At 38.4% G+C, this 26,677-nt stretch overlaps 1 protein-coding gene across 1 annotated transcript in view; it reads right to left on the minus strand.

Moving 5' to 3' along the window:
• Positions 1-26,677, minus strand: part of ATP13A4 (ATPase type 13A4) — a 136,801-nt gene that overhangs the window by 50,444 nt on the left and 59,680 nt on the right. The window contains exons 8-13 of the mRNA XM_006898540.1: positions 22,828-22,914; positions 22,446-22,599; positions 18,900-19,011; positions 9,496-9,620; positions 1,400-1,563; positions 266-388 (exon numbers count right to left, since the gene is read on the minus strand). Of these exons, the coding sequence (XP_006898602.1) occupies positions 266-388; positions 1,400-1,563; positions 9,496-9,620; positions 18,900-19,011; positions 22,446-22,599; positions 22,828-22,914 (765 nt within the window). The remainder of the gene's footprint in view (positions 1-265; positions 389-1,399; positions 1,564-9,495; positions 9,621-18,899; positions 19,012-22,445; positions 22,600-22,827; positions 22,915-26,677) is intronic.

Genomic DNA, 26,677 nt, shown 5'->3' on the forward strand with positions numbered 1-26,677 from the left:
TGTTGTGCATAGGGTCGCTATGAGTCGAAAACGACTCGACGGCACATAACAACAACAACAACAGCAGAAACTTGACTAATCAAGGTCACCTATCTCAAATGTAGTAGGTAACTTCTAGAAAAATATTTGCCTCCCTTATAATACAAAGAACTGATCACTCAATAGCAATATCACATATATCTAGGGGTTTGAAATCACCTAATACCATACTGTAAGTTCCATTTTGGGCTTATTTTTGGATGGCTAGCACTCTCTTAGAACTTACTTTTGGTAGTAGGCTGTTAAAATGTTGACTTATAACCTGAAATGTTTTCCCATCCAGGGCAAAATGGTAACTTCCTTCTCTGTTATTACCAGGGACTTCCTCCTTGATGTTAATGTAATTGTCCTGAAAAGTAAGACACAATGATTTCACACCCTTTCCCTGGATAGAGAAGTTAAGACCACAAGCATATGTGAAAGAAGGCAAAAAAGAAAGATTATATTCTCTTTTTCAGAGTCACACTTCAGTCCTGATTCCACAGAGAAGAATTTTTCTTTGTTGTATCAATCATTGCACATCCCAACCACTAGTGAATAAGAGAACATTTACTCATGTCTTGTTCTCATCTTGATTTGATCTTGGTAAGCCCAGAGAACAGCATATTTCACATATTCCAAGTGTAAAATACAAAAGCATTGCAGCTTAGCAAATCTCTCCCTGAAGTGAGAACTTATTTTTTCTCCTTACAGAATTAATATGGTTCCACAAGGACACAATAGAGATAGAATATACTAAGAAGACTGGAGATAAATGAGTAAAACTTTCCCCTCACATGTAGAAGCACAGTCTGATTTTCCACTGGCCAATGAAGGCAGTGGCGTCTTTCACAGCAGAGCCCAATGAAGTGGCTGACAAGCAAGAGAAAAATGGGCAATTGAATTTGTTGCCCCACTTACTACATTCTTTCTTATAGAGAGCCAATAAATTTTTTAAGTTTAAAAGAATAGATCATTTCTAGCATCTAGAAAAGCATTGCACCTAATAGTGCAGTAAGAATAGAGTAACCCACATGAAACCTTCTCCTGTAGAGTCAATTTTGACTCCTAGTAACCCTCCTGTGGGTGTCCACGGTTGTAAATCTTTATGGAAGGAGACATTCTATCTTTTTTTCCTATGTAGAGGTTAGTGGGTTTGAACTGCTGACCTGTTGGATAGTAGTGCACCATGTAACTCACTATGCCCCCAGAGCTCCTAAAGAACACTACAGGAATATTATATCATTGAGTTTATAAACTACAAGTGTGACAACATTTAGAGAATACAATACAGCCCTGAAGGCCAATGTTATCCAGTTGTCAAAACTATTGAAACAAATTTGTTAACAAGCTGAAGGGTTTTTTTTTCTTTTGGGTTTACCTTATTCCCATATGTAATGTGTTTCATTTCTTCTACTAATTTCCAAGATACAGATGCTGAGGAAGATCCACTGGCTTCATTCGCTTCAAGAAGAATTACTCGCTGGTTTTCAGAAACCATCCCAGATTTTCTGGCCACTGTTATTGCTGTCTGAAGATTGTCACCTAGAAGTAAGAGAAGTCAAAATAAGGCTGAAGAAATAGACCAATTCTGGTCAAGTAGGACCTGGCAAGGTAGAAGAAAAGAACACAAACTTTATTTTAGATACTTTTTGGTGTTTTGTTTGTTGTGCACCATCAAGTCAGAATCAACCCGTAGCTGACCATCCAGAGGGTTTTCAGAGGCAGTTAATCACATGGGAGGAGACTGCCCATCCTTCTTCTGTAGAGCAACTGATGTATTTGAACTATATGCTTTCAGGATTGCAGCATAGCATCTTATCACTAGGCCACCTGAGCTCCCTATAGAATGAATAATATTGAGAGAAGTAATCCTCAAGGTCTCTTAGAGGCCTATCCACTGCCTTGGAGTTGATTTTGATTCATAGAGACCCTACAGAAGAGAGTAGAAATTGCCTGTAGCGGTCCCAAGCCCAACAATCCTTATAGAACAGATGACCTCATCTTTCCCACATAAAGCAATTGCTGGATTTGAACTATCAACTTTTTAGATAGCAAGTCAATGCTAAATCTATTGTGCCACCAGCAGTGCTGTTTAGAGCCTGGGCACTCCATAATTCCATGATTCCTTCTCTTGTTCTTACTGCATTTCATCTATTATTTCACAACCTACCAGTGTAAATTTTGCCAGAGAATGGGAAAGAAGTGTAGAGAAACAAATTCAAATCTACTTCTGTCATTTGTCGGTACGGTTGCAATGTTTTAGCAGACTTCTGGCTTATTACAGTATCTGGTAGCTGCAGTAGCCATATTAAAAAAGCAGCATTGAAGGAAATTCTTCAGACTAGAAGAAAATTAAGCTAAGGGGAAATCTGGAACTTCAACAATGATTGTTGTTGTTGTGTACCTTATAGTGGAACAAAAGAGATAACAAATATTCTGCATAAATAAAAGATGATTTTCTTCCCTTTCATCCTTTAAAGGAGGCCTGCTGGTGCAGTGCTTTACCTGCTGTGCTGTTAACTGAAAGGTTGGTTGCTTGAGTCTACCAGCGAGCTCTCCAGGAGAAAGATGGGCAGTCTATGCTTGCAAAGATGTCCTTTCTCAGAAATCTAATAGAGGGGTCGGTCACTAGAAGTTGAACTTGACTTGATGGCAGTGGTTTCGGGTATGTTTTTTAACTTTTGATAATTGAGAGTACAAACTATAATATTGTCTGATAGGGTTTTTAATGTATTCCACACACAGAACAAAATAACATTAAGAAATGAGTGTGAGATTTGCATACAAGACTTTTTGAAAGGGTAGGTAAGTGATTCCTGGAACAGTAACTCAAGGAGCTCTGGGGGCTTAGTGGCAAGGAACTGTGCTGACAATCCAAAGGTATGTGGTTTGAATCTACCAGCTGCTCTGCAGAAAAAAGTTGAACAGTCTCCTCTAGTGTGATTAGCTGCCTCTGGAAACCCCATGGAGGGTCAGCTTTGGGTCTGTTCTGACTCAACAGTACACAACAACAGAGTAACAACTTACTACATCTTGCTGGATATTTCTAGTTTCTACCAAAATAATTATAAGGATCCTCCAAAGAGCTGAATTACTGGGGAAAGTTGGAAGTATACAAAGACACCTGAGAGTTAAGAAGCTTCCTCGAGACGCTTCAGGAGGGAACCACAGAACCACTAAGGAAGAATTGATGCTTTTGAATTGTGGAGTTGGCAAAAATATAGACTATTCCATAGACTGACAAAAGAACAGACAAATCTGTCTGGGAAGAAGTAACACCAGAGTCTTCCTTAGAAACAGGGATAGTGAGACATTTATTATCTCACACACTTTGGTCATGTTATCAGGAGGACCTTAGTCCTTGGAGAAGGACAACGTGCTTGGAAACAGAGGATAGCAACAGGGTTGACACAATGACTGCAACAATGGGTTTAAGCATTCAGAGACTGAGGGAGTGGTACAGACTCACCGGCCTTTCTTCCTTTTGCATGCAAGTTCTCTATAATTTGGAGCCATTGTGATGACTCCTAACAACAAAACCAAACATGAGAATCCCACTGTATAAGATATACAGTCCAAGTCTAAGCCTCAATAGCTTGAAAAAGATGTATAGTATTCTATCTAAGGATGTCAGCAGCTAGATAGGAAAAGATCAGGCAGAACATAGAATGAAGCAGAGCCATTGCTGGAGACAGATGAAACGTGCACTAAAAAGAATGAAAGCACTAAAGGAACTCAAATGTATCACCAAAAATCCAATGTTCTCTGAATTTACTGCCACTCTCAAAAGTTAGCAATTCACTAGCTGATAGGAAGAAGATAAAGTCCTTACCAGGCTTGGAAAGGTTGAGGGCAAGCAAAAGAAAGCAAGACCCCCAATCAGATGGGTTAACACAATGACTGCAAAAATGGGCATAAAATACACTGACAAAGAAGATTAATCAGAACTGGCTTTGACAAGCACTGTGGCATTTGGACAAGAACAAACTGGGAGGAGGGTAGAGAGAATAGTGCAACAATGAATGAGTGGAAGCCCCAAATCTCTGTAAATGTTTATGAAAATTAATAAAATATAATAAAAAAAATAAAAAAAAAAAAGATTACAAAAAAAAGTGTCAGAAATTAAGAGGATGGCACAGGATATGATGAGGTTCAGATCTGTTGTTCACAGGATTACTATGAGAAAGACTTGACTTGGTAGCACCTAACAAAAACAACAATGTCATTACTGAAACTTAGAAAAATTGAGTGGAAAAAAATTCTTAAAATAAAATTATAAAAATGTGACATTCATAAGATAAAAGATAAGAAATTGAGAAACTAGACCCAAGATACCAGACATGTAACTAATGAGAAAGAAAAGAGAACAAAGGCAATGATTAATTGAACAATAGAGGAAATATGTATGAGGGAAAGACAGACACATTAAAAGTGTGTTTGTGTTCCTGAACCAATTAATGAGAAAAGAACAGACATACAGGCATGCCCTGGGAACATTCTAAACTCCAAAGTTAACAAGAAGGCTTCTAACAGAATGAACAAGTTGCCTAGGGAGACTGGCAACAGATTCATGCTGTGTAATACCAAAACTGGAAGACAAAGGAATACAGTCTATATTAATAAAAGGTTACGATCTAAGCATTAACAAAAAGGATTGCAACTCAAAAATCTCATATCCAAGGAATATAGAACCTACCTGTCAGGTAAAGACATATATTCCATGATAGGTAGGAAATCCAAACTCATATAGCCCTTGTACCTGAGAACAGCATTTGGGGAAAATGATAAGCCAACAAGGACAGAAACATGACAGAAATTTGAATAGCGAGAATAGGAGAAGAGAAAGAAACAATTATGAGAATTTATAATATACATGGCAAGTCACTATTTTTTAGATAGTCATTGTGTTTGGTAAATTTTTTATAACTAACTCATCAACATATAAAAGTTGTACTGGAAAACAAGAAAAAATTCGTAAGTGAGTACCAGAGTATGGCAGCAGCAGTCAAGAAACCAAAAGATGTCCTGTATTAGGAAAATCTACTGTCAAGTCTTTCTCTAAAGGAGAAAGAACACTTTCAATTTAAAGACTAAGGTTCCTTTGATGCAACATTTGAAAGAATGAAAAAATTACAATAAGTATTCTAAATTAATAAGGCAACAAATGGAATGAAGAACAATCAGCAGCAGTGATGACCAGCAAAAAGTGAAAAAGAAACAAACAAAAATTTAATGTATGTAAATTATGGGATAAATATCAAGCAATTGGGTGTAAAGAGCATCAAAATTCTTTAAAGTATAAAGACAGAGTGAAGGAAAATTAAATGCCTAAACAAAACACAACAATGACCAAAAAGGGAAAATTTCTGGCCGGACATCTGGCTTCTCTTATGCAATAAAATATCAAAGATAGTTTATGAGGAGGATTGTGGCATAAGGGTTGGAGGAAGACTCATCAACAGCCTGGATTATGCTGATGACACAACCTTGCTTGCTGAAATTGAGGACCTGAAGCACTTGTTGCAGAAGGTCAAGGACTGTAGTCTTCAAAACGGATTGAAGCTCAACATCAAGAAGACTAAGTGTCTCACCACTGAGCTAGTTGGCAGCACCAGGACAAATGGAGAAGAGATTAAGGTTGTTAACAGCTACAGCTTGCTCAGCTCCACAATTAACACTCTTGGCACCAGCAGGCAGGAAATCAGAAGACAAATTGCATTGGGAAAATCTGCTGTCAGGGATCTCTCCAGAGTATTGAAAAACCATGATGTCAGTGTAGAGACTAAGATGCACCTGATATAGGCCACTGTCTTTGTCATTATTTGCTATGTATCAGAGAGCTAGACAATGACTAAAGATGACAGAAGAAAAATTGATGCCTTTGAGTTGTGGTGCTGGAAAAGAGTCTTGAACATACCACATACAGCCAAGAAAACAAACAGGTCTGTCTTAAAGAGGATGAAATCAAGATTCTCCTTGGAGAATAGGACTTTTCAGTGCCATCTCACATAACTTTGGGCACATGGCCAGGAGGAACCAGTTCTTGGAGAAGGACATCATGCTCAGAAGGCTGGAGGGACGGTGCCAGAGAGGAAGATCCCAGATGAGAAGGAATGATACGGTAACTGAGGAAATGAGGCTAGGTGTGTTGGAATCAGTAAAACTGGCTCAGAACAAGGCAGGCTTCAGAGCTGCTGTACATGGGTTGCAGGCAACCTGACAGCATGTAACAACAACAACAGGGGAAGCAACTGTTAGCTGAGGTTGGAAGAAAAAGATTGATTGGATGTTTTTCTATTTAACCTAGATTTCAGGTAACATTAACAAAATATGGGAAATTAGAAAATTAAAATGAGTGAGGAAGGTATGTCTGAATTGCTTGTACATTTACATTGAAGTAAATGAAAATTTGTTCTTAAAATTCAATAACCAAATAAATATAAACTTAACTTATATAATATTGTATTAGTGTAACCTGGACTCTGAAGAAAAATGTGACATCAGAATTGGGGGATTATTGTAATTGTTATATTCTGTCGAGTTGCCTGTGACTCATAGAGACCTTCTGTCCAACAGCTCTGAACCCTGCTCTATCTTGAGCCAATTTCATTTTCTCTGACAAACCTACTCCCATAGCCCTAGTCACTATGTCAAACCATCTCATTTAGGGTCTTCCTCTCTTGTTCTGTCCCTCCACTCTTCCAGTCATGGTATCCCTTTCCAAGAACTGTTCCCTCATTGAAACATGCCCAAAGTATGTGAGATGAAGCTTCAAAATTCTTGCCTCCAAGAAGCAGCCTGATTTCAACCCTCTCCAGGATCAATAAACTTCTATATACAGATGACACAATCATGCTTGCTGAAAAGGAGGAGGACTTGAAACACTTGCTGTAGAAGGCTAAAAACTACAGCCTTCCATATTGAAATATGGATTACATCTCAAAATCAAGAAAACAAAAATATTCACCACTGGACTTATAAGTGACATCATGATGGATAGAGACAGGGCTGAGACTGCTAACAACTTCCTTTTCTTGGATCCAGAATCAATACATGTGGTGCCAGAAGTTGGGAGATTAAGTGATATGTTGTACTGGGAAATTCTATAGTCAGAGACCTCTCAAAAGTAGTCAGTTTGAGGACTAAGGAACGCCTGATTCAGGCCATGGTCTTTTCAGGAATTTGATATGCATCTGAGGAGCTGGACAATGATTAAGGATGACAGAAGAAAAATTGTTGCCTTTCAACTCTGGTGTTCAAGAACAGTGCAGAAGATCTCATAGTACTGCCCAAAGAACAAAAAGATATGTTTTGGAGAAGTTGCAGCCAGTGTGTTTTTTGCAGGCAAAGCTGATGAAGTTTCGTCATATGCTTTGGTCATATTTCTAAGAGAAGTTGTTCTTTGGAGAGAGACATCATGCTTGGGAGGGACGAGAGGCAGCAAAAGAGAGGAGAAACCTCAATCAGGTGGGCTGACACAGTGAATGTGACAATGGACTTGAGTGTGTCAGAGATTGTGAAGATGGCACAGAATAAGACAATGTTCAGATTGGTCATTCATACTTGACTTAATGACATCCAACAATAATAACAACAGTCCCTCTTCGATGATGTAAACTGCTGTTGTAAGGTACTGTTGACACCAACTCATAGCTGACCCTCGCCCAGTGGGTTTTCAGAGGCAGTAAATCACTTGAGAACACCTGCTCATCTTTCTCCTAAGGAGCAGCTGGATTCAAACCATGTGCCTTTGGTTTGTCAGATCAACAACTTAGTTACTAAGCCAGCTCCCTTCTATGGTGTAAAGTGGGAGCATAACAAAGTGTGGAAGAGTTTTCCATCTCCACCCAAGGAGCTTTCAAACCAGAGGGCACTCATCATGAAACACTGTCCTCATTTCATATGCTGTCTTGGTGTTTTGTGAGCAATTAAAAAGGCTGTCATTTGCCAACATTTTGTAAGTGTCAAATGTATGACACAATCATTATATGTGGACATAACACCCACAGAGGAGTTGATGCCACAAGGTAGATTCATCATTCAGAAATAATTACTGCTACTTAAGATTTTTAGACAGGTTGTATGTGTAACACACTCAAACATTCATTTATTAATATCATTTCATTAGGAAATCATTTCTTTTCCTCTAGTCTTTTTCCAAGCAAATTGCAGCATCTACTCAAAAACAGTCATTTAACAATTTCACGTATTTTTTTTTCTTCCTAAATGAGCCCTTTGTACTGGTTCCTCATTTGTGTGATTTCAGGTCTAATAATGAGAGTAGAATGGACAATATTATTTATCTCCAAAATCAGAGATCATCATTTATGAACTTTCAGCATCATTTACAAATCAAAGTCTACATACTTTCCCCCTCCTAATATTTCAAAATAGTAAATCTTTGCTTTTACATGCCTCATATTTTCTTGTCACTCACTGTGTTTTCTTACATGTCACCTTCTTAGAGCAAATTCCTTGCACCACGTCATCTAAAACATCCAATCAAAGACACTTTCCCACATCACTTTGTTGTATGTGGTTTATAACAATTATTTTCAAGTTAATTCTGATTTTTGGCCACCCAGGTGTGTTAAGAGAGACTTGAATCCCACAGTTTTAATTGATTCCCCCCCCCAAAGTATATCAACTGGCTCTTCTCCTGTGGCATGTCTGAGTGAACTCAAACATGTCACCCTTCTGTTAGCAGCTGAGAAAATGAACCATGTATACTACCCTAGACATACACTTATTTGTACAAGTTAAATAGAATATTCAATAAAAACCAATTCCAGATGAATACAGTCCAATTTAAGGACACTCCACAAGGGGTAACAAAAAGGGGAGAGGCTCAACAAGCTGGTCTGACAGCAAGACTATAGGAACAGACTTGGGCATGTTGGAGCTCAGGAGGGTGGTGCAGGGCAGGGCAAGGCTCAGGGCTGTTGCTTATGACATTGCTATGAACTGGACAGCACATAACAACAGTAACAATCATGTGCCACAGAAAACGGCATTGTAAGGTTTTCAAGGCTGTGGACTACTGAAAGCAGATCTTAAAACGTTTGTGGGTTCATGTCATCCATCTCTCTCTCAGTTAGCAGTTAAGCACTTAACTCTTTGTGACTCTCAGGAACTTTGTGGTGTTTAATATTGGTGTTTGATTGTGCTTCTATTTCAACCCACTGGGATTTTAGCTGGATGAGGACAATGATCTTGTCTTTCCCCATCTACCTCCAGCACCTGGAACAGTGTCTGACCCATTATTGTTGTTATTGTTAGGTGCCATCAAGTCAAGTATAACTTATAGTGACCCAATTAACAGCAGAAATGAATCCGGTTCTATCCTGTGCCATCCTCATCATCTCTGACATACTTGAGCCCATTTCTGTAGTCATGACATGCTTTAAAAGAGCCAATCTCTCTTTATTTGTTCACCAAATGTTTACAGTTTTCATAGGACACTTTGTTTTATACCTGTGATCATTACTGTCCTTATTCGGGCTGAGATGAGTTCTTCCAGGACAGGTTTTGTCTCTTCTTTCAATCGGTTCTCCAAGATCAGCAATCCCAGAAATATCAAGTCTGTCTCCACCTTCTCCCTTGAAATAGAAATATGAGCGAACAAACATAGTTTTTACTTTTTAAAACTTTGTTACTAGAAGTAAAACAAAAACCTTCCTGTCAAAATGGTTTTTAACTCACTCACTGACATGCCATTTTAGGCACTGAAAATGTGCCAGGTACTGTGCAGGAGGAAGGGAGAAGATCATGAGACAGTTGTTTGACATGAATCAAAAGGAAGGGAGTACCTAATGGGATTAGCTTCAGCCTTCCTACAAAGTCAGTTAAATTAGTACAAAAAAGTCTTGTCTACCCACTATTATATTGTTTTCCTTATTGTAATTTCCTCACCTATGCTTGACAATGAACAAGGATGATAGAAAAACAATTAATGCCATTGAGTTGTGCTGTTGGAGAAGAATACTGAATAGCCCATAAACTGACCAAAAAAGCAATTACATATGTCTTAGAGTAAGTGCAACAAGGTAGTCCTTAGAGGTAAGGATGGTGAAGGTTCGTCTCACATACTTTGTGCATGTTGTCAGGAGAAGGTAGATCTTGAAAAGAACAGCAGGATGGGAAAGTTGAAGGGTCAGAGAAAAAAAGGAAGATCTACCCAATAAGACGGATTGATAAAATGGACTCAAGCATATCAGATACTGTGAGCATATCAGATACATGATTGTGCGAGGTTCAGATCTGCTGTTCACAGGGTTGCTATGAGTCCAAGTCAGCTCAATTGTACCTAATAACAATAATACAAGCAACCAACAAAGAGGAGCTCAAATTCTGGTACAAAATAGACAAACTAATAAACAACAAAAAATAATGGTGTATTATGTTGTTGTTAGGTGCCATTGAGTTGAGTATTACTCATAGCAACTTTATGAACAAAGATATGAACCCTGTTCTATCCTGTTCCAACCTCATACTTCCTGACACACAAGAGAGCCCATCGTAGCAGTTTCCGTATCAATCTATCTGGTTGAGGGTCTTCCTCTCTTTCGCTCATCCTCTACTCTTTCCAGCATCATGTCCTTCTCCAAGGAATAGCACCTCCTAGTAACATACCCAAAGTATGAGAGGTGAAAGCCTCATCATTCTTGCCTCCAAAGAACACTCTGGCTGCACTCTCTCCAAGATATCTGTTTTTTCTTTTGGCTGCCCATGGGATGTTCAGTGCTCTTCTCCAACACCATAACTCAAAGCCATCACTTTCTTTTATGTCATCCTTTTTCACTGTCCAGCTCTCAGATGCATAGCAAGTGATTTGGAAGACTATGGCCTGAATCAGATGCACCTTAGTCCTCAAACTGACATCATTACTCCTCAATAATTTGGAGAGGTCCCTAACTGCAGATTTTCCCAGTGCAATGCATCTCCTTGTTTCCTGACTGCTGGTACCAAGACTGTTAATTACAGATCCAAGCAAGATGAAGCTGTTGACAGTTTCAATTTCCTTTCCATCCCTCATGATGCTGCTCAGTCCAGTGGTAAGAATCTTTGTTTTTTTGACACTGAGATGCAAACCATTCAGAGGACTACATTACTGATCTTCAACAAATGCTTCAAATCCTCCTCACTTTCAGCAAGAAAGGTTGTGTCATCTGTACAACACAGGTTATTGATAAGTCTCCCTTCAATCCTGATGCCACACTCCTCTTCATAGAGTCTGGCTTCTTGGATAATTTTCTCAGCATACAGACTGAATTGGTATGGAGAAAGAATGATTTAGTTAACAATCAGAATCAGCTGTGGACTGGAAGCCTGTTGTTTAAGTGAACCAGGACCTGTTGGATGGGCCTTTTTATTTAAAAATCAGTTGGACTCAAGGGTCTGGTATTGACTTTGTTTGCAAAGAACATTGTTCTAAGTGGTACAGCGCTTGTCTGTAAGTTTGTTGTACTGAGATAACTTGGGGTTGCTGTGATACTGAAAGCTGTCCCACTGGTGTATCAAATGCCATAAGGATTATTCATAGTGGACAGATTTTGGTGGCGCTCTCTGATTAAGACAGATTAGGAAGCAGGATGAGACATCTACTTGTTAAGTAATATGCCTTTAAAAACCCTATGAACACTAAAAGAATGAGGGGTATCATACAAAGAGGTGGGGGAATCCTGTGTCTTCAGAAAACAAGGTCATAATTCTGTTTTAACTCTAGGAAGTAAAAGACCATAATTCAAAATAGATCCCTCTACTTAGGTCACCACCACCACCATCAAAATCACTCAGCTACTTGCATTGCTCTTCTGAAGAAAGTATTTCTCCAAATAAGGCCAGACATCTGAACATTTCCAAGACATTCCACAGGAGCAAGTATAGTGAAGTATATAAAGGGCAAGGGCTAAAAAAATGCATAATTTTTATTTATATGGGACTCAGAGACCTTTATCAGGCACAAAAGCACAGCTTAATCTACACTGAAAAAATAAGGATGCATGCAAACCAAATCCCCTTGCCTTGATTGCCATGTCAGTGCTGGCTCTCACATCTGCCAGGCCATGGACTAGGACCAATGACGCTCTGAGGAAACTTCCGGGACCTCCAAAACATCAGAAAGTGGGCACAGTTCGAACCACTGACTTCAGAGCAGGCTGAGAAGGATGGCATTCTTTGTTCTCCTGATCAGGTATTCAAGAATTCTCAAACATCTATTTCCAAACTACTTAAATGTTATATATCACAGAATTCTTCTTAACCTACTGTGGCTGCCAAAGAGGTCAGACCATCCACCATTACCTGGACAGGTGTCCTTAAACATCTCTAGACATTTGCTCTAGAATGCCATGTTATAATTTTCTTATTTGCATAATGGAAAGGGTTACAGGTTCCTTATGATCTACCATTGAAAACTTTTATCTATTTTGGAACCAAATTCATATGCCACTTCTCCCACTTCTTTATTCCACTGAGAATAATGACTAATTTCCTAACATACTGCTTCTAGCTCAGCTTCAATTATATTTCATTTGTCCACATATTTCATTTTGACATTTTAAGAAGTCTCTAACTTCTTGAGGGAAAAGCCTACCTGGTTCAACTCTTTGTTCAACCATACCCACCTCACACATGGGATGCTCACCAAATATTTGCTGACTGGATACTTTCATTTCTTCCTGACAACTATTACCTGGTAGGATTCACTTCCTCTTGCACAGATTTCACTGTTAGTGTTTACTTATTGGGATCCCAAGCTTTGTCAGTCTGTTATACCAATGATAATTTACTGAGTATCTATTAATACAAGGAACAGGGCCAATGAAAAAAGGGGACAGAATATGCAGAGAGTATCACAAGCGCCTCGACGGCACTTAACAACAACAACAACAACATAGTAGCTTCTGACTCCAGGGATTTCACATGAAATTGAAAGGTAAAGATGAGACATGACCACCTTAGTTACATGGAAGACAAATTAGAGCAATAACAGACACACATACTTGAGATACTTGAGTCCCATGGCCTTAAATGAAAGAGAGGAAGATTAAATCAATTCTGGATTGACAAACTGAAATTGAAGAGGTCTTCCTGGAAGAGGTGCTACTTGAACTGGTATTTAATATAATTGCTGTACAACTCTGAAGTCTTCAATTAGTCGAGTGACTCTTACACCAAATCCTAGGCTTTATAGATTATCAAAATTGATTTAAAATAAGTCAACCAGAAAGTGCCAGATTAGTACACAAATTCTTGCAGGAAAAATACCTGCTGTTGCCTATAAGCCATCTTGGCATTAATATTTTTGGTTCTTCTGGCCCATAGTCTTCAATTTACAATACTTAGGAGACCTGAGTTTTAATCCCAGCTCTGCCATTATCTTGCTGTGTGAGCATGGGCAAATAATTTTGTCACTGTGTTTCTTGATTTATAAAAAAAAGAGGTGGGCTTAACCAACCTCCAAGGCCTCTTCTAGTTCAACATTACATGATTCTTCTTTTCATGAACATTCAATGTGAACAAAGAAAGAAAGAAAAGAAGTAGGCCCTTCAAGCTCTGTAATTTGCAATAATATGCTCTCCTTTCCTGTTACCTCCACAGGCAGTACACCTGTTGCTGAAGCTTCTAAAAACAGCAATGATGTGCAATACTAAGCGAACTTTGTCTTTCCTCTGATTATACTTCACATTCTTAACATCCATGTGACTTCTAAAAGATGAAGTATGCACAAAGCTGGCAAATAAACCCCAAAGAGATTATGATATTAATGTTGGAAGTACCCTGACTAACCACATAAAATAGAAAGAACGCTCCCTAATCAGGGATTAGTAAAGGTTAGGTAAATTAACTAAACAGTAAGTATACACAGTGGTGATGTCATTTTAAGACAAGAGAAGCAAGTTGATAACCGATGATCAAACACTATCACTGAAGAGTGTTTAGTCCACATCAGATTTGGAGAAGTTTGACTACCGATGCCTTTGAGCAGAGAATGTGCCTTCACCCTCACCCATGCGTTCCTGCTGTTTTATTTGCTGCCAGCTCAAGTGCATCCTCTATTAACACAGCCCTCATCACCTTGATTTTGAAGCTCATAAATAAGCAAATATCCTATTACAATAATTGAAAGCAGCAACATGGTAGCCAGAAACTTGATATATCATTTCTGGCAGCAGGCTCGTGGGAAATTAAGTTCCTTTCCTCAATCTGTCTCATTCATTTCTTGATTCAAGTTTTCTCTTCTCTGAAAGGTGAGAGCCAATATCACGGCTCACTTTCAGCCCTCTGTCTCGAGTGACCTGGACCTAAGTAGATCCGCTGCAAATATACTGAATTCCAAGAGTCAGAGGTTCAAGGGTCACATTCAAGGAACACATCTATGTTCCAGACAGAGGTGCCTGAAATGCCAAGGAATCCAACCCTTGGTTACATTAGTTTCCCCATTTGCAAAGTGATAGGTTCATCGTAGGGATGCTCAGTATAATAGAGCACATTATAGAACTTTGTGGGGAGGGCTGGACAAGATTTTCTGCAGCATTCAGTATACAATGAAGAATTATCTTAAGTCCATTTGAAGATTTTACTAGACATAAATGGACATTATTTCCTTTTTCTAAATTCCCGATCCTGAGAGTTATTCTACATATAAACATAAAGAATTTTTGTAGAGTAATAGTCTATTAATTTTCCAGAAATGTCCCTATCATGTGAGACTGGATTGTATTGTTTTGTTCAGATGTTCAGCAGGAGTCTTTAATTACTTCACAAAGCCACTTTACTAACAATAAGACTGTGGTATTCAAGACTCCAATATCTCCAATACTTCTATATCAATGTGTCCCAATACTTTGGGCACAATGGTGGGAAAGTCTATTCATTGGAGAAGGACATCATGCTTGGAAAGGTGGGGGGATAGTAAAGGAGAGGAAGACCCTCGACCAGGTGGATTGACATAAATGGGTCAAGTGTGTCAGAGATTGTGAGATAAGCACAGGATAGGACAGGGCTCAGACATATAGTTCTTAGGGTCACTGGCATTGCACTTGACTCAATGACACCTAACAAAAACATATCAATATGTATTTGTTTCTGTGGCAGTCATAACCATTCTCCTTCGTGGATGCAAGTAGCTTAATATTCCATTTTGTTTCACTAGCACCTGTTAAGCATTTATGGAAATATATTGCTTGGTTCCAAAATCGACACTCTTGGCACCAGCAGTCAGGAAATCAAAAGACCAATTTCTCTGGGAAAACTGCTGTCAAGTATATCTCCAGAGTAATGAAAAGCAACTATGTCAGCCTAGAGACTTAAGTGTGCCTGATTCAAGCCATGGTCTTCACAATTCTTTACTATGCATCAGAGAGCTGGACAATGTCTAAGGATTATAGAAGAAGAATTGATGCTTTTGAGCAGTGGTGCTGGAGAAGAGTATTGAACATACCATGGACTGCTAGGAGAACAAACAGGTTTGTCCTGGAGAGGGTGAAGCCAGGCTGCTCCTTGGAGGCAAGGATACTGTAGTTAAGTCTGACATACTTGGGGTATTTTTCAAGAAGAAAACAGTCCTTGGAGAGGTGTATCCTGCTTGAAAGGGTGGAGGGACAGTACAAGAGAGGAAGACCCTGGATGAAACGGATTGATTCAGTGATTGGGGTAATGGGGGTAGGTATGTGAGAGAATATGAAATTAGCTCAAGATAAAACAGAGTTCGGAGCTGTTATACATAAGGTCACTATGAGTTGCAAGTGACTTGATGGCATATAAAAATAACAATGCTGATTTTTGTAATGCATTGTACTTCCTGCTTTAACTTCATTATATGGGCAGGATATTACTTTTTACAGAGAATATTTGCACATAATGTTATGCATAAATCTAATTTAGATTAACGACCACAAGATAATGCTGACTCTTATAATAGTTGAAAACAAATATTTTAGAACTCACATATTGTTATGGGCAAAACATTGAATGATCCAGGAAGCATTAAAAAAAAAAATGGAAGGAGTAGACAGAGACACTGTAGCAAAAATAATTGACACATAAGAATTTTAAGAAAAATATTTTAAGAGACAATAGTGATGAAAGAAGAAGTGCAAGTTACTCTGAAGGAATTGGCAAAAACAAGGTCCCAGGAATTGATGGAATACCAATTGACATATTTCAACAATGAGATTCTTCCCTGGATGTGCTCACCAGGTTTTTTAAGAAATATGGAGGACAATTACTTGGCTAACTGATTTTGGAAGAGATCCACATTCATACCCATTCCGACAGTGTGGATATTATCAAACAATGTCACATGCAAGCAAAATCCTGTTGAATATTATCCAAAAGAAACTGGAACAGTACATCAACAGAGAAGTACCAGAAATACAAGCTGGGGTTATAAGAGGTCGTGACACTAGAGACATTATCACTAAGGTCAAATGGATCTTGGCTGAAAGCAAAGAATATTAACGGAATGTCTATTTTTGTCACTCATTATGCAAAGGCATTTGACTGTGTGTATCATAACAAATTGTAGCTAACCTTCAGGAGAAGAGGAATCCCAGAATACTTGATTTTGCTCATGCAAAACCTGTACTTAGACCAGAAAGCAGTCCTCAGTACAGAGCAAGGAATCACTGCATGGCTTAAAATCAAGAAAGGAGTGCATCTGGGATGAGTCCTTTATCCCATACTTGTCAATCTATATGCAGAAGTGGTCATTCAGGAAGCTGGGTTTTATTAGGAGCAATGTGGCATCAAGAATGGAGGAATACTCAACAATAACCTGTGATATGCAGATGGCATAAGTTTGCTTGCAGAAACTGAGAACCTAAAGCATTTGCTGAAGAAAGTCAAGGACTGGAGTATATGGATTTAACCTTAACATCAAGAAGACAAAGATTTTCACCATTGGGCCAATTGGTGTAATCATGATAGATGGAGAAGATACTGAGGTTAACAGTTTCAGCTTGTTTAGCTCCACAATCAACACTCATGACATTAGCAGTCAGGAAATAAAAATATTAATTGCATTAGAAAAATCTGTAGTCAGGGAACTTTCCAGAGTACTGAGAAATAATGATGTCAATCAACAGACTAAGGTGTAGGGACTAATCCAGGCCATGGTCTTCATAATTACTTGCTATGCATCAAAGAGCTGGCATTGACTGGAATTGACAGAAAAATTGATGCCTTTGAGTTGTGGTGCTAGAGAAGAATATTGAACATACCATGTACTGCCAAGAGAACAAACAGGTCTGCTTTGGACAAGGTAAAACCAAGTTTCTCCTTGGAGGCTAGATTTTGAAGGTCCATCTCACATACTCTGGGCATGTGGCCAGAGGTGACAGTCCATGGAGAAGGATATCATGCTTAAAAGGGTGGAGGGACAGTGTGGGAGAGGAAGACCCAGGATGAGATGGATTGACACAATAAATGGGGTAACGGGGGTAGGTGTGTGGGGTCAGTGAGACTGGCTCAGAGTAGGGCAGGATTCAGAGCTATAGGGTCACTAAGAGTCACAAGTGACTTGTTGGCACAAAACAACAACACATATTGAAATGCTGTGTTTATGTTTAAATAACAAAATCAGCCTTAATTCAATCCATAAACAGTATTATCAGTAGTTGCTAACTAACTATTGGGTGTGCCATTGAAGATGAAATAAATAAGATGTACTAAAAATTGAAAACAAAACAAAAACAATAGCCAATAGATGCTAAATATCCATTATAATATATTCACACTTAAAAATTCTCCAGCATTTCCTCTAAAAAGCTTTCCTTGTTTTTCAGCAAACATTGCTTAGATTACCAGTTAAATTCAAGTAACTTGTTCCATTAAACAATGGTATTTCTTATAGTAGTCAAAAGGGCAAATGGACAATGTGAACCTCTACCTCTATAACCTTGAGACCAGAACAATCAGATGGTGCCCAACTAACACTAGTGCCCAGGCTAAAAGGAATCACAGTAGAAGGTGCTGGACAGGGTTAGAGAAAAACGTGGAACAGAACCTGAGAACATGAAAATGGCCATGCTTACTGGTTCAACAGATATCGGTGGAGCCCCCAAGAATAAAGCCCTTAGTCACCCTTAAAGTGTGGATTGAAGCTCACTGCCCCTTCACACATCATCTTGCAGCCCAACAATAGATAGACAAACCCAAAGATGACAACAACAGCAAGAACACATTCAATTACTAGGACATAAGATCCGAAGGGCAGCATTCCCCATGGATAAACCTCAGAAGACAAAGACAGGTTAAGATAGAAAGATTAAGGGGAAGACAAACCACAGAGAGTAAAGAGAAAGAATGCAGTTGCACAGTGGGTTTGTAATTAAGGTCAAAAAGCAAAATGTTTACCAATGGCCGAATGGAAAACGAATTAGCTTTGTAAACCTTCACTGAGACCACAGCAAAACAAAACAAGCCAAATAAACAAAAAAAATTCCACTCTTTGTATCTATTAGATCAATATTTTTTTTCAGAAAAATATTGCTTTATAATGTTCAACCAATTACTAACTCTAAGGTGGAGAAAAAGAAAATCAACTACTTACACTTGGTTCAAAATAGGGACATGAGCACAATTTCTAACTCTCCAAAACTGATTATTTTCACAAATTCGTATATATCATACTACATTTTGCAGTTTGCACAGCCATCTCTTATTCACTCCTCTAGTGAATTATCATATTAGCTTTGTGATTGAGGGAAAGAATAGATTATTGTATTGTCATTTACCAAAATTCAGAGACAATTCATGTACAGGAAGCTAGCAAGCTATAAATCTGAGTCCACAACCCCTACCATGTGACTCTCTTCCCAGTCTTTTGCATCTTTTCACCAAATCGTTTCACTATAAGCACACTCCCCATTTACCTCGTCAAGGCAGTGATGTGGTGGTCAGTTTCCAATTTCTTATAGGCCAATGCTATGACCCGGAAACCCTGTGTTGTATAAATCTGAAGTTCACTAGCAAAATTAGTTGGCACTGTTCAGAAAATAACACAGAATTAGTATGCAATATTTACTCAGGTGGTGCTGGCTGCGAATTTCAGTACAAACAGATCCAACTCTTGCCCAAAGAAACAAACCTCCAAAAAAGGTACATCTGCAAGTCAGCGGGGATTTTTATAATTGTAACTACATTGCCAGGATTAACGTCTTAGGATCTAGTGGAACCAAAAGGACAAGAAAGCATTTATTTATTCATTTTTTTTAGAAAAGAAAAATAGATGGAGAATGAGCAGAATTTCCCACCCACCCCCTCTAGTTTGCACAGCAGAAATTTTGAAGATGACAAAGGACCAGGCAGTGCTTCATTGCGTTGTATAAAACAGGCACTCTGAGTCAGAGCTGAATCAATGACAATAACATTTTAACCAACAAAAAGATCTTGAATATCTACAATGGGCATATATTAGGTATTAAAATGCAGGCTTCTTCTAAAAGAGCTTTGTCTTGTGAGCCAGTAGATAATAACAACCAAATGAAATAATTGTTGTTGTTCAGATATTATTAATTGAATGGTGTCCCTCCAAAATATATGTTGAAATTACTAATTCCCCTTCTGTTATCCTCATGGTTAAGGAGTTATGCTGCCAAGTCAAAAGCAGGGGGTTCTAATCCACCAGCTTCTCTGTGGGAGAAAGAGGAGCAATATCATTTTGTGTGATTTAAAGTCTCTGAAAACCTGCTGGAGGGTCAGCTATGAACCATGTCCAATTTAACACAAACTAGTAAGTTTGTTATGTTAATGAGATCATACCAGAGAAGGATGAGTCCTAAACTTGATCTCTTCTGAGTATTGTATTATTAAGGGGAAATAGAGAGATAGGCATATAGTGGGGGTTCTTATTATGATATTGGAGGTAGATGCATCTGTAGTCACAAATGAATGTCAAGTATTATAGGTAGTCACTCAAAAAGAGGAAAGAGTCCACAAAAGAAACTGACACAGCTGATACTTTGATTTGGACTTTAATTTCTAGAATTATAAGGAAATAGACTTCCATCATCTAAAACTACCTACTTGTGGTGTTTTGTTATGGCAGATCCAATGAATTAATACACCTGGGAGTCACAAGTGCTATGCAGGTACATAGTGCTGCATGTATTAGATTGGGATAAGGTGGTTAGCTGAAAGAACAAATGATAATTTGCAGTGAGGAAATACCATGTGCTAGGCCTTGCATGCCTAAAAGAGTAAGTCTTGAGTAGCCAGCTCAGCTCAGAAGGAGGACAGGATGTGAGAAGTGCTATGGTGTATCTGAAGAAAGGGGGTCAAATTCCTGGGTGGTCCAAACAAGTTAACAGGCTTGACAGTTACCAAAAAGTCTATTGTTTTAGTCTATCCAGAACACTTCCATAGAAATGCTCCTCAGTCTACTTCTGAAATGTTAGCTATTGGAAACCCTGTTGGAAACAATTCTATCCTGACATATATGGGGTTATCCGGAACCAGAATCAAATCAACAACAACAGTTGAATAGGGGCCAGACCATGAATAATATATAATCCTAAAGAAGTTTAAGATTACCCTGGGTCCCTCTCCAACAGGGCGCTATGGTGGCTTAGTGATAAGAAGTTACACTGCCAACCCAAAGGCACACAGTTTGGAGCCACCAGCTGTTCCATGGGAGAAAGATAGGCAATATCTTCTAATGAAATTACTGCTCCTGAAAAACTGCTGGTGAGTCAGCTACATGTTGGTTCCAACTAGAAGGTCTCTAACAACACAACAATATGGGAAGCAACTAAAAATAGGAAACCAGGAAAGTAACAATATATTTAGTAAAAGAAAGACCAATCTAAGTTGGTCATCATATGGAGAATAATTTAGAGTGGAGAAGATTAGGGGAAGGCAATCGAGGATTGAGTGACCCAGTCAGAAAATGATGGCCTGGGTAGAGGCAGTGACAAAGGCCATAGATTAACAACTGAGTGGATAGTGGCACTGATGTGAGGAAGAAGAAAAAGAATGATTCTAAGTATAGAGTGATGGAGGTACCAATACCAAGATGAGAAATACAAGATGGAAAAAATAAGTTTGATTTGGGTATATTTGGGATGTTGCTGTGTCATCTAATTGGCAGTAATCTGTGGTAATTGGATTCACACAGATCAGGTACTAAGAGAGCATATTTGGCATAAAAATACAGATTGTTGTTGCTATTGTTGTTAGGTAACTTCAAATTGAGCATGAACATAGCGACCCTATGAACAACAGATATCTCTTGTGTCACCCTCACAATCTCTAACACACTCAAGCCCATTGTTCCAGTCACTGTGTCAATCCATTTTGATTGAAGGTCTTTCCCTCTCACATCAACCCTCCACCTTTCAAAGCATGATGTCCCTCTCCAAGGAATAGCCTTTCCTAGCAACATCTCCCAAGTATGTGAGACACCTTTGCCTCCAAGGAGCATTCCGACTACCCCTTCTCCAAGACATCTGTTTATTCTTCTGGAAATCCATGGAATATTCAGCAATTTTCTCAAGAACTCATAGGCATCAATTCTTCTGTTATCCTTAGTCATTGTCCAGTTATCAGATGTATAGCAAGTGACTGAAAAGAACATAGCCTGAATCTGGTGCATGTTAGTCCTCAAATTTATATCATTGTTCCTCAATAATTCAAAGAAGTCCCTGACTGCAGACTTTCCCAGTGCAATACGACCCCTGATCTTCTAGGTGCTAGAGCTAAGGGTGCTGATTGTGCATCCAACTAAAATGAAGTTGTTGAAAGTTTCAATCTTTTTTCCATCTATCATGTTACCTATAAGTGCAGTGGTGAGAATTTTTGTTTTCTTGATAATGAATGCAATCCATATTTAAGGTTGTATTATCTGTTCCTCTGTAGCAAGCATTTCAAGTCCTTCTCACTTTCAGCAAACAAGCTGTGTCGTCTGCATAATGCAGGTTATTGGTAAGTCTTCCTCTGATCCTGATACCAAATTCTTCTTCATATATTTCAGCTTCTCAAATAGGTTAAACAGCACACAGATTGAATAGGTATGGAGAAAGTATATAACCCTGATGTACACGTTTCTTCATTTTCAACAATGTAGTGTTCCCTTGCTCTGTTGCAACAACAAAACCATCTGTGTGGGTGTCCATGAGCACTGTTAAGTATTCTAATTCTTTTCAATGTTCACCATGGTTTGTTATAATCCACAGAGTCAAATGCCTTTCCATATTCAATAAAGCACAAATAGACATTCTTCTGGTATTCTTTACTTTCAGCCAGGATCCATCAGACATCAGCAATGGTATCCCTAATGCCATAACCTCTTTTAAATCCAGCTCAAACTTCTACCTATTTTTTAAAATTATCTTCAGAAGTATTTTGCTTTTTTTTTTCAGTATTTTACTTGCATGTCATATTAAGATTAGCTAGCCTGTAATCCAGCTCCATCCATTTACCTGTCTCAGACTGACAAAAACTTGTCACCTTCTCTGGTGCACCTTTCATGAATGCCAGTCGGTCACCCCTCAGTTCTTGAACAATGACTGTCATCCTCTGCAATGTTGATGAGAATGGGAACTGGTGCAGGATAGCAATTCCTTCCACTGGGACCTGCTTAGGGACCAGGGAATGGAAAGAGACACACTTAACATCATTCCTGTCAACTGGGAGTTAAATATTCTTTCAGTCCTTATTTTGAAAAGTAGGAGAAGTTCTTATTTTGACATTTGATATGCAGGATTTAAACAAAACACATCTGTGATCCTCCATGAATCTGGGGCCTGAAGAGAGTTTCTTTTCATGTTAGGCTGTTGAAAGAGAGGTGGTGAACAGGCTTACCTGACTGGCTGTTTTGCAAGGCCTCACAATCATGGCATGAGCTGGCACTCCCTTGATGTGGAAATTGTCCCCAGAAACATCCATTTCCTATTTCAAAGATAGGATATTTTCATGACAGAGATTTCGTTTTCAGTTCACCTGCTGATACTATATTCAAACCCTTAGTTTGAGAAAATCCCCAGACCACCTTACTGTATTATTGGCATCTCTTTCTCTCAGCTAGAGACAGAGGTGAAACAGACCTAGTCCCAAAAGAAGAAAAGAATACATAGGAAATGCTGTGAGCTTGAAGGGCAGACATCGCTGAATTGCAGACATCTCTGAATTATTCATGCAATTTATCCGCTTTCTCTGTTGGAATGTACTGTATATAAAGGATCAATCTCCATTTCTGAAGAGCTTGACTTGAAAATAGTGAGCATGAATATCCACAAGTTATTTTGTATAAAGTAAGCATCTCAATCTTATTTCTCTTGGAGTTCATTTCTACCTTTCCCTGTTTAACTTGCAGTGGTAATCCTGAGGGCAGGGCAGGGCCTGTAGTATGCATGGTAAGACGTTCAGTAAACACTGAATAATTGCTATACTAAAGACCTCAAATTATAATCAAAGAAACTCTTTACCCAGAGTGTTTCATAATCATCTCATTAATTGGTTCAAGAAATCTTAAGGAGAAAATCTTAATCTCTATGTCAAGATAGAGATATGGTGCTACATTCATAGTAAAAAAGAATATTTCAAGGTCTGTCATGGAGTATAATGCTATGAGATATCAGATACGGTTCATACACACATAAGAAATACCTGTTAATACAACTATCATTAAATTATACAAAGAAATTAAGGATTTCTGCCATCTTTTATAGTCTGAAACTGATTAAACATGCAACCAAGATGTATTCATAATAATTGGTGACCAGAAATAAAAAGATGGAAACAAAAAAAGATAACTGAGATTTGGAAAATACAGTCTAGGTGACAGAAATGAGGTTGGATATTAAATGACAGAATGTCATACAATCTTGACTTATCTACTATTGTAAATATCTTTTCTAAGACTTAGCACATAAAAGTTTCTGTTTATAAAAAGCACAAATGGTGACTATACACAAGGACCTCACCCGATGGACTACAAAGAATCAGATTGATTATAGCTGTGCAAAGAGTCAATGAGAAGCTCAATATTGGAATTCAAACAAGGACAGGGGCTAACTGTGAAATATACCATCAAATTCTCATGTGTAAGTTCAAAGTGAAAGTGAAAAAATAAAAATAAATCCACAAGAATTAAAATACAGCCTTGAGTCTATCACACTTGAATTTAAAATCATCTCAAGAATAAATGTGATGCATTGAATATTAATGTTTGAAGACCAGGTTAGTTGTGAGATGATACAGAGGACATAATTCATAAATAGAGTAGGTCATTACAAAGACAGAGGAGAAATAAAAGACCAAAATGGATGTCAGAAAGGGGTCTGAAAATTGTACTAGAACATAGAAAGGCCAAAACTAAGGAGAGAAATACTGAAGTAAGAAATGTGAACAGGAGATTTTAAAGGCAGCTTAAGAGAACAAAATAAGGTACTACAAGGAAGTATGAAAACACCTGACATTAGAAAACCGAAAGGAAAAACACACTTGGGATTTCTCAAACTGAAAGAACTAGCTTCAAGTTGTAATCCTGAAAGATTCTTTGGACAAAACCTTGCATGATGCAAGAAGCATCAAAAGAAGATGAAAGAAATGCACAATCATCGTACCAAAAAGAATTGGTTGGTGCTCTACCATTTCAGGGAGTAGCATTTGATCTAGACTAGTGGTTGTGAAAGAAGTTCAAGCTTCACTGAAGGAACTGACAAAGCATAATGCCCAGAAATTGATGGAATATCAGGTGACATATTCCAACAAACAGATGTAGCCCTTGACCTACTCACTAGTCTATTTCAATAAACTTGGAAAACAGGTACCTGGCCCACTAACTGAAGTAAATTTATATTTGTTCCCATTCCAGAAAAAGATTCTGGGTGTCTAAGATTTATCATTCAAAACTGTCTTTCCTAGCCAAAATATTAACTGTTTATTTTACGCTGAAGTAATTATTGTATTAAGGAGAGAGGATGCTATGAGAGGATGGGAATATGCTAATGGGATGTGCTAGCCAATCCAAAAGGGGACTGACTATTTACCAATCCACAAAGGGGTTGGCCAATCTTGACATTCTACAAGGGGATTGGCTCGTCTCACCATTTAATTGAGCAAGCCGGAGTGAAAGACAGATATATAGATATTCTCCGGCTAATGAAGAGGAAAGAGAACTTCTGCTAGAACTAGGAAATGAATAGCCATAGCAGAAATGGAGACCTAATGTGAGATGAGACCTGGGGAAGATGGGGTAAGGGTAAGCAATTATTGACAAGACTGAGAACTTTGTTGGGCACATAAAGGGGTAGGATAAGCCAATATTAGCAGGATTGAGGACACAGGGCTTGAGGCTGAGGTCGCTGAGTGCACATTATGGGAGCTGTCTTGATTGTACTCTGTAATTCATCTGGATTATAACATTTTACTTTCCCAATATGGTTCTCTGTGATCTAAGAGCTATCACATCTAATTTTGGACATAGCAAACAGTAACACTGGTGTTGAGATGAGTAAAAAGAGGTATGAGAGCATGGGGGGTAGGTCTGACATCATGGGACTTGGTTTGGTTTTATTGATGTTGTTAAGAGGCTGATAAAGGTCAGATATGACTACCTGCACAGTGCCTTGCTCTTTTTATAAAGATTAACATAATGTGACAAATTATTGAACAATATTATTAATATCACATGCCAATAAAATCTTACCAAAGATTTTTTTAAATGCCTGGGGCATACACAGGGAATTGCCAGAAATACAAGCTGGATGAGAAGAAGCTGTGGAACAAGGGATATTATTATTCCTGATGTTAGATGGATCTTGGCTGAAAGTAGACAATACCAGAAAGATGTTTACTTGTGTTGCATTGATTATGCAAAGTCATTGACTGTGTGAATAATTTTAAAAATTATGGATAACTTTGAAAATAGAAATTCCAGAGCACTTAATTGTGTTCATGCAAAATTTGTACATAGATGAAGAAGCAGCTGTCTGAACAGAACCTGTAAACAGTTTATGGCCTAAAATCAAGAAAAGTGTATGCCAGAGTTATATTCTTTTGCTATACAAACTCAATCTGTATGCTTAGCAAATAATTTGAGAATTCTGCACTCTTTGAAAAAGAATGAGGCATCAGGATTGGAAGAAGACTTAACAACAACCTGCTTTATACAGATGACACAATCTTGCTTTCTGAAAGTGAAGAAAACTTGAAGTGCTTACTGCAGAAGATCAAAAACTACAGCCTTCAATATAGATTACATGTCAGTACCAAAGAAAACAAAAATCTTCACTAATCTGCACCATCATGATAGTTGGGAAAAAGAAATTGTCAATGACTCCATTTTACTCTGTACCTCTGAACTCTGCCCTATTCTGAGCCAGTTTCACTGTCTCTGACACATCTACCCCCATTACCCTGGTTACTGTGTCAATCCATCACGACTAGGGTCTTCCTCTCTGGTGCTGTACCTCCACCCTTCCAAGTATGATGTCTTTCTCCAAGGATTGAGGTCTCCTGGTCATTTGCCTAAAGTATGGGAGATAGAATTTCGAAAGCCTTGTCTCCAAGGAGAAACTTGTTTCACCTGCTGTGCGAGAGATATGTTTGTTCTCTTGGTGGTCCATGGTATGTTCAATACTCTTCTCTAGCACCAAAATTCAAAACATTAATTCTTTTTCTATAATTCTAAGTCACCGTCAAGCTCTTG

This window comes from Elephantulus edwardii, unplaced genomic scaffold (assembly GCF_000299155.1).
Source record: "Elephantulus edwardii isolate Elephantulus edwardi_28Jun2011 unplaced genomic scaffold, EleEdw1.0 scaffold00232, whole genome shotgun sequence".
NCBI classification, from domain to species: domain Eukaryota; kingdom Metazoa; phylum Chordata; class Mammalia; order Macroscelidea; family Macroscelididae; genus Elephantulus; species Elephantulus edwardii.